At 42.4% G+C, this 9,091-nt stretch overlaps 2 protein-coding genes across 2 annotated transcripts in view; one reads left to right on the plus strand and one right to left on the minus strand.

The window, feature by feature from the left end:
- chd5 (chromodomain helicase DNA binding protein 5) overlaps window positions 1–8,791 on the minus strand; it is a gene marked incomplete at its 5' end in the record, with an annotated part of 56,144 nt that extends 47,353 nt beyond the window's left edge. Inside the window, 2 exon segments of the mRNA XM_014016024.1 lie at window positions 869–1,020; window positions 8,512–8,791. Coding sequence (XP_013871478.1) covers window positions 869–1,020; window positions 8,512–8,578 — 219 coding nt within the window.
- Window positions 3,856–9,091, plus strand: part of LOC106522834 (RING finger protein 207) — a 31,979-nt gene continuing 26,743 nt past the window's right edge. The window contains exons 1-2 of the mRNA XM_014016025.1: window positions 3,856–4,021; window positions 6,766–6,858. The gene's annotated coding sequence lies outside the window, so the exon portion shown is untranslated. The remainder of the gene's footprint in view (window positions 4,022–6,765; window positions 6,859–9,091) is intronic.

Consider the following 9,091-nt stretch of genomic DNA (forward strand, 5'->3'; position numbering starts at 1 on the left):
GGCCCGCGGACCATCAGTTGAATAGCCCTGGCATAGACCAAGGGGCTGGTTTTTATCAGGCTATAAGGTGTCTTACACCATTGCAGTTCATCTTGCTAAACATTTCTTTTTTGTTTGCTTCAAAACAGTTTGTAAGAGTACAACGTGCAAATGAGTATGAACTATTACTGAACTGTATGATGGTTTACTAATATATTTATACACACAGACATGTTGAAAATGGCAGTTTTATCACAATCAAGTAAGTATGCAGCGCTATGAGGCCCTCTGGCAGTGTTGACAATAATTTGTGTCCTCTTCCATCTTTTAAGTTGCCCATCCCTGAGCTAACATCTAATCCTTGATTGCCCAATGTGACCAAACTGTCTGCATGTTCTCCTGGACATCTTCTAACCTTCATGTCTGAAAACCTGCTGGTTTTCATTATTGTCGTTTCTAAGCTGAATAATCCTAGAAACTAAAATCTAAAGAAGCCTTTCTGTCGAAGCTGCTCAGTCAGAGTTCTGACTCCTGCTGCTGGTTTGGCCGAAGCGCTGCGCCTGTGACCCAAAGTCCCTGCCATAAGCACCAGCACCACAGGCACAAACCCACACTCTAAACTGGCATTCGGTGCCCACAGCTTACACTGGCAATAACAGTGGCAGTGGTGCCAACCTCCCCGAAGGCCTGGGGACCGTCCACTGCCTCTCATTCCGATTTCAGAGGCAGTGGAGCGGAGAAAAACACACCCCAGATCCAACAGCTAAAACGTYGACAGAGTGATGGCGTGGGAAACAAAGAATGTGGTGCGCAGCTTGAGCCAAAACTCCCGCCAAACCGTTGTGTCTGAGGTGATGAAAGACTGGGCTGTGTGCGAACAAGACCTCACCTCTTTTTTCCTCTTGTTAACTTTGGGTATTTTGCTCTCTTTATTTTTTTTGGGCTTCTTCTTCTTTTGCTGTTTGAGCAAGTCGTTGTCAGAGAAGAAGCTGGCGAGGGGCCTGAGGGGAAGACTGTTGCGCTCACCTTCATCATCGTCATCTGCACACACAAAGAGAAAAGTCATCTGATTGGGAAAACCATAAATGAAAAAAATGACAGGGTAAAATAAAATTTAAAAAAATAATTGAAAATCAGGACAAAAGAGTGAGCAACTCAGCTTTAATGAAGAGGGGAAAATGTATTATTTGAAGGAACTTTGGACCTTTAGTATTTTTTGTCTGGCAAAAACTACAACCCTTACTTTAGCCTATTTTTTTCTAACTTTTTCACGGTTCAGCAAAGTACTCACTGAAAAAATGTGTTCAGGTTATGCGAGTATTTACTTATAGGGTCCCACCTGCCGCCCGATGGCCCCACAGTTGGTAAATCCCTTAGGAAATGCACGTTCGCTCAGTCAGGTCCAGTCTTGCGCCAATGGGTCTTATCTCGTGGCAGTGGTGGGCAGCGATAATTCAAAAATTAGCTCCACAATTTCTAAAGCGCTTATGAAAATATTTAGGTCTGCAACTTGAAAAGCACTCATGCCATAGAAAAATAGCGGAAGCTAATTTTAAAGCGCAAGTTCAATTTGACACTTCCAAGCTGGCAACAATTCATGTACAAAATATGTACAACACTGCCAACTAGCGGTGTATGAACTTTTTTACAACTTAATTCTACAACAGCCAATTGCTGGGGATGTGATTTCCTGAAACAGACCTTTAGATCCTGGTGTAAAAATTAAAAAGTTGTTGAGGATTGCTAGTTCGGCTGATTCTTTAAAAAGTTGTTGAGGATTGCTAGTTCGGCTGCTTCTTTGTCTTTTTCTTTTGTTTGTTGTAGATTTTTCATTAAAGAAGCATCAATAAAGTAATTTTAAAACTGTTTATTGGAAAACTAAAGCGATACATTCTGGGTACATGACGGATTTGATTTGTGAAGGGAAAAGAAAGCATGGAGTACAGGAAACTATCTTCCCTTCAAAATAAGAGCTTGGATTTTAAAGTTTTCCATGTAGTTGCTCCAGTTGACCACTAGATGTCAGTCTTCATCAGCATAACATCTTTAAATCATTTCCGAGTCTCTAACCCCATTGGCCGATTGCTTCGACCAATTACATCAAGTATTGAGCTCCAGTGTTTAAACTTTTTTTTTAAAGGAGCTCCAATTGTAAAGTAAAATAAATCAATACATGCAAAATTTTAGTATGGATGACAAACGTTAACTGTTTTTGCTATTGCCTTCCTGCTACGTAAGCAGACACAAAGCATTGTGGGAAATCAGAACCGTGACCCAAAGCAACAGTCAGCAAGGATGTATACCTTTCTAACAAGTGAGTTTATCTGGGAGGGGTGCTGTTGGATGGATCACATGTGTTGTGATTCATTGACAGCCATACCTTCCGCTGTTCAAGATAATGATGACTGGTAGATAATTCGTTATTAGCGGTACTGCATTATAATTTTAGAAAGCGCAAATTTGCTTATGAATTATAAAAATTAGTAAGACCGCTAAAGCACAAACAAAATTTTTAGGTCCGCAATTAGCGGATTTGTGCTTTAGTGGGCTGGTGCCCACATTTGCTTCATGGGAAGTGCTTGGTGGAGTCGGCTGTTCCAAGAGATAGGAGACAGGTTATTGATTCGGATGAACTTTCTTAACTATCGTCAGTCAAAACACTGCAGTAATGTGCACCTTTTAAGCATTTTACGTGCAAATGTTTGTGTTCGTCAGTTCCACACTTTTTACATTTCCAGTTGAGTGGAAAGTTTTTACATTTTGAATCGTGAAGTCATCTTTTTCATTGTGAGAACACATTACAGCAAAAAAGCTGTTTTGAATATAAATGTGATAAATCAATACCAGTCCAGCGGGGGCACTTGGCTAAATAAACCTCCTAATCACACATCACTGAGTATGGATCAACTTTAATCAGCAAAACACAAATAAACGGAGCGCCTGCCTGCCGTTAAATGGTGCCTCCCTGGAGGATCACTGAGGCACACGGAGCATATCTTCTGCCTGCGTTGCTTGCTGGGACTGAGGCAACCGGCTGTGGTTTGTCAGCTGTGCAGTCTCCCGGCTGCTGTGAACAAACACGCTGACTGCTGAGTGCAGCAGACTCCACTGATGCCCGGAAGAGTACGCACGGGAGACAGACATCCCCGAATAACACGTCACCTTCCAAAGACACGCAGATTCAAATGGGAAGCAATTGCGGGCCGATCAGATCTCTTTCTTACTCTGCTTCTCTGCCCGTCTTTCTGTCTCTTTCTGTCTGCACGTTTCCCCCGTTCTCCGCCTCTCGCTGACAGACTGAAGGGCATCACATATGCAGCACATGTATCTGAGTCAATCAGCCAGCACCAGCCCTGCAGTCTACCTCTCCCCCTGGTAGCTGGAGTGAGACACTAGGGAGGAGGAATTCCTGTGTAGTAGACACACAAGCCTCAGCAGCCACTTATCCGCTGCTTAGCAAAGCTAGCAGGAGGTACTCCATGTGTGCAGTGCTTTGATTTTAAAGCTTTAATCAGAGGCGATGTCAGGATCTTTGTGTTACCTCTGGCGATTGGATTAAATGTGTCACCGCRTTTGCAGCACTAACCGGGGCTGATGTGTGCAATATGTACCCAATATTTTCAGATTAAAAGAGCTCCCAGGCAACATTTAATCTGGCAATAATAATGGAAATATCTGGTATATTTCGCTCATCGGCTGTCGCCGACGACTAAAGTGGAGCCTCAAAGTTCTTGCTCATGCCTCTGTCTGTATTTGACATTGATAATTATTTTCACGGTTTGACCAAAATGGCTCTAACTTTGTCATTTCGGAACAGGATGATCGTAGTAGGTGGGTGATGTGCCTTCCTTCAAGGTTTGCTAACCCTTTGTTGTTCTCCTTCAAAGTAAACCTGGAGTGTGTACATTTAGTGTCTCTTTCATGTCTCAGATGTGTGGTACCTTCCTGCCAGGCAAGACATGACGGCAACATACGCAACATGCCTTCCACCTCTCCTTCATGCACGGATGATGACATGATTCAGCTGCAGAGAAGGATGCAGGTATTTTTTTAATTGCGATTCACTAATCTGAAACCCGTTTCTTTCAACGAGAGGACAATGAATGGCAGGCTGACCACTGATTTGATACACCAGATGATGCCAGGATGTGTTCCCGTTCCTGCTCCTCATGCACTTCATCACTCAAACTYGACACTGGTGACATTTTTACTTAGAGCACACGGGACAAAGTTCTTTTGACCCGTATTAGTGTCAAAACTCTTAAGAACGGACGAGTGATACTTAATTACTGTGAAATTTATTTGGTTTAGTACTGATTTTAATGCATCACACGTACTGTTTTATTTCTAGGTTAACTAGATTATATTTTGATTACGACTTATTTTACCTTATCATCTATTTTTATGATTAAACTGTGATTTAGTCAAGGTACAACCTGGTTTGAGTGACATGTCACAGAATGTGCTCTCCTTGATACATTTAGTTACTGACCACACATTGATCTTCATAGATTTTCTCATCAATTAGCAGGAAATGTGTGCGAGAATCTGGTCATGCGTTTAGGGAGACTTACTGTTTTGAAATGGGCGGGGCCAGATTCCAAATATGGTGTTTAAAACAGGATCGTATTTCCTGGTTCGACACCAAAAACACGACTGAATAAACGTCTGTATTTTTGRTCCAGCTAGTTGGTGTTGTGTGAATATCTTCTTACACATAAAATTCAGGTCTATTTGGTATTTATGTCTGGTCTTCAACACGCAATACAGTAACTGAACACGCTTTCTCTTCACCTCTTTTGATTTTATGACAGTCTGAAAGTTCACAACAACTACATACAGTATGTGGAAGTTTTGTAACAAAATTAATTTCCCCGAGGATACAGTAAATCCATTTATCCTGATAACTAAGTTTATTAGCCTGGGAATCTCTCACTATATAGATGTTGAGATAATTGGCATGAAATGTGTACCAACAGCTATGTAATTTTTAGAAGGTTTAATTAAACAAAACCACACTTATGATAGTCTTAAAGCTGTAAAAATGTAACACTTAACAAATGCATCTTTTTAACAGTTGACGTTCCAAACTATGGGCGACATAAAATTTCAGGTGAAAATACACGCTTGATTACTAAATTACCTTTGAACCTGAACTCTGCTTACGGGTAATGAGCTGTGAAATTGCTGTATRGAAAGCTACGAGGAAGGGAAAAAGGTGTCTCGCTTGGTGAGCGGGCCCGGCCATGCCAGGTGTTGGACGGAGAGGGGGTTCCTCTGTCATTCGCCCAGGGGAAGTCTGGCACCAGTTAGGACCAGGAAGATGATCAAAAGCTCCGCTTGCCAAACCATCGCTCTTAGCAAAACGTGAATGGATGACACAGAAACACTCCTGACCTTCCTGCAAGAGCTCGGCCAGCAGACTGACCCATTCAAATGAGATCCACAAGCAACTCCCAAGAGAGGAGGCTGGACTGAACTAAAAAAAGCACATTCATTCTTTCTCTGTTGGCAGCTGTGTAAAAATATCTACTTCATGTTGCCCAGCAGTGCTTAAAAAAAGTTGGATAAAAAGATTTCCTACCTTCATGAATAAGTCTTCAAATACCTTCAGACAAACACACTCAAAMATTATTATTGAAGTCTTAAATCATCAAATTGATGGAAGGATAAAGTCTAAATTAAATCTACTGTAAATCCATCAGGAGTCCAGTTACCAGCAAAGGAAAACTTGCTAATCTGCAGACGCAGTTATTTTAGGTTATGTGCACGTACAGCAAGAGAAATTGTGTCAACTTTCACAGTAAGGATCCAAAAATAGACCCTTATCCAACTGAGGATAACATTTGCGAGCACACAAAAGCCCGTCATAATCTTTTAATTTTAGGAGTGAGCTAAGCAATTAAATCAGAAAACACAACTAAACAGTCTGTGACAGTGTAAGCTTCTTGGGTAACACAAAGGGACTTAGGCCAATCCTTGTGCTATGACAAATAAAAGTGTTGATGGGATGGTGTTTATGGKTCTGAAGCCTCCCCCAAAGGATGGACCTCCGTAGTGGCAGCGTGAAGGCAGCGTTTTGCAAGAAGTCCGAGCTGAATCCCTGACATTATCTGTAATTCTTATACCTGTTAATGAAAGTTAATTGTCTGAAATCTGCTGATTGTTTATCTCCAGTTGGTTTAACTGATAATAACAAAATGCTTCAAGTGAACCACTGTCAAATATTTGGATTTTCCAACCTAATCAGGTGCTTCAGGTTTTGACGTTCAAATCTGCTACATCTGTGAGCCGCAAAGAATCAAAATGTCCGTTGACAGTTACATCTTACGTGATATGAAGAGAACCAAACACTTTTAGGAAGAGAAAAGGACATCTGGTTCAAGGCTGTAGATTGTTTTCTTATTTTCAGCCACCAGAGAATTTAAAAGAAATTTGGCTTGCATGCTTTTTTTTAATTACAGGACTTCTAATCTTTTGTTAAAACCGTTTCACTTCAGTGTAGAGTTCCAAGCTTCAAACTACACAGGTAGCAGATTAATCTCACTCCCCTCCCACTGGAGAGTCATTAGGCTCTGTTTGCCAACAAAAAAGACATGCCTTGGTCACATGCATGAAGGTGTGCGTCAAAGAGAAAATGACCGGTTGTCAAACGCTCCACTGTACGTTTCGGAGAACAAAAACCTATGACCCAGTTTGCACAGGGAAGTTTTAAGCGAAACCGCAGCATTTCTGTTGCATTTCGGCTGTTTGCGTACATCGAAACATTTTGAATCCAGGCTTCAGAGAGGCTTTTGGAAACGCCCCGATGTTCCGACAGAATACCATCAGAATAGCACCCTCAAGCGATACCTTCAACCATACCTCCAACTACAAGCGGTAAGTTTTCTATATACACTAAGGTTATCTGTTTTTTTTAAGCAAGTGGGGGTGGGGGCATAAAACAACTAAGGTTAGTTTTAGAAAAAGTAACCTGGGTTAGGTTTAGAATAGCATATTCCTCTATAAAGTGTATTTTATATAAAACCAAACTGTGAGAACAGCAGACCCCTTTACAAACATTGGTATGTTGTTCCGATAAAGTAACCTAAACTGAGAGATGGAGCTATAACAATCAACTTCTGGTAAACTATTCTGACAGGGTGTGCCACTTCGACAGAACACCGGCATCAATTAGTAAATCAACTGAGGCGGAATAACTCAAAAAGAAAAAATAAGTAGGTCCTCTGGATGAGTTATTCTTTAGTGAAATGTTTCRTCTCTCCTCCAAGAGACTTCTTCAGTCTGATGAGTTTCAGGTGAACTCAGCCTTACGAGCACTGCCTCCACATGGACAAACAGGTTAGTCACATGCAAAAGAGGGCCATTGCCTCACAATAGGCTTGATTAGGCAGAATAACGAGCCTCGCAAATCCATAACTTTCACAAAACATTCATTTAAATCACATGGTGGTGTACGGCAACAATGGCATACCAACTGCACTGGTTGTGGTTTGGTTTGTGCGGTGCTGGCCCAAGAGTGGACCACCTCTGGCAAACACCAAAGAGCCGTCACTCTTCGTGTGTCTGGGCCAGCTCTTAAGAGTGCTTAGGACCTTGTGTGGTCCAGAACTGGACCAGACAAACTGATGCTACATCGGCTGTGTAACCCAACCTCATCCTAACAGTTCACCATTTTGGACGTGGCCGTTTTCGTGCTCGAGACTCAAGTTTGTGAGTAGATRTGTTGCTGAAACACAAAAACCACAGCGCCATGGAAACTACAGTGGATCTAAAGAGGACATTACTGTGTAAACGTGGAACTTTTCCACAATCTGCATCGAAAAATCTCTACCGTTACTGTTTTAAACTGTATAAAACAGAGTTGAAATGATGCAAACTGGGACATAATAATTATGCTGCACTCATTTCAACAGTTTGTTTTTGCAGTGCATCTGAAGGAAACTGGGTTGGAGGTAAATTTGGGTTAATGCGCAACCTAAAGCCCGTCACCAGAACCCGGTGCTGTTTGTAGCCCACACGTGGCTCTCCCACCTCTGCGGCCATGCAGTGCAACACAAAAAAAGAAAAGAAAAAAAAAGAGCTGAATTAATAAAGTTGGAGCAGCAGCTTCCTGGTCCTCCTCGAAAACGATGCGGCTCATTTCTTCGGGGCTGAATCCCTGCAGAGAATAGCAGCTCCCCTGGACGTTCAACTTGTGTTTGTTTTATATTTAGGCAGTTTAAAGCGTGCACGGTGCACGCGCCTGGCAGCAGAGGGAGGGGGAGAGAAATAAAACATGCAGCGGCGTCTCCGTCAATGAAGCCGGCTGAATGCGAGGACAGCCGGAGGCAAATCCAAACACATCCACCTTGAAGACACCGGGTCGTAGGCTGCAGGGGAGGAGGGGGAATGACTCTGCTTATTGCAGCACTCCTCCTCCTCCTCCTCCTCGGTCTCAGGAACGCAGGACGAGCCCTTTTCCCCGCATTCACGGCGGCGGAGCGGCGCTAAAATAACCTGAAGGACACCCCGCCTCCTCACCCCCCTCACCTGGCAGATCGTCTTCAAAATCCATGTCGTCCTGTCCCTCGTCCTCATTACTCAGCGACCCCGGCATCCTTATCTCATAGCCCCCCACGAACCCCCTCTTTCAGGCTGGGAACACTGAAAGTTTAACCCTCTGCTCGCCGCAGCTCAGCCTCTTTCTTCACCCAAAAAGCAACTCTGCTCACCGCTGAGGATTTTCCTTTTTTTAACCTTTTCCTAAAAAAAATAATAAAAAAATATTTTCTTTCTCTCTGGATTTAAAAAAAAAAAATACAAAAAAATAACACTTATATATTCCCCCCCACAGATCTCTATCCAGGTCTTGCAGACTGAAAAATAAGAAAGACAAAAATGGAACACACATGCCCAGATTGTGACGTCTGGTCTGTTGCCATGACGATGCATCCCATAGTTTCTCCCATCAACTAGTTAGTCGTGCTCTCCTAGTTACTACTTCAACTAGTAGGGTCAGAAAAAAAAAAGGCTGAGCATCTTTGTTGCTGCTGAGGTGGAAAATTGAGACTAAAAAACTTCTGCAGCTTTCCTGAAAAAAATACAAATAAAATAAAATAACTTATTTTAT

The sequence above is a fragment of the Austrofundulus limnaeus genome, unplaced genomic scaffold (assembly GCF_001266775.1).
Source record: "Austrofundulus limnaeus strain Quisiro unplaced genomic scaffold, Austrofundulus_limnaeus-1.0 Scaffold137, whole genome shotgun sequence".
In the NCBI taxonomy this organism is placed as follows: Eukaryota; Metazoa; Chordata; class Actinopteri; order Cyprinodontiformes; family Rivulidae; genus Austrofundulus; species Austrofundulus limnaeus.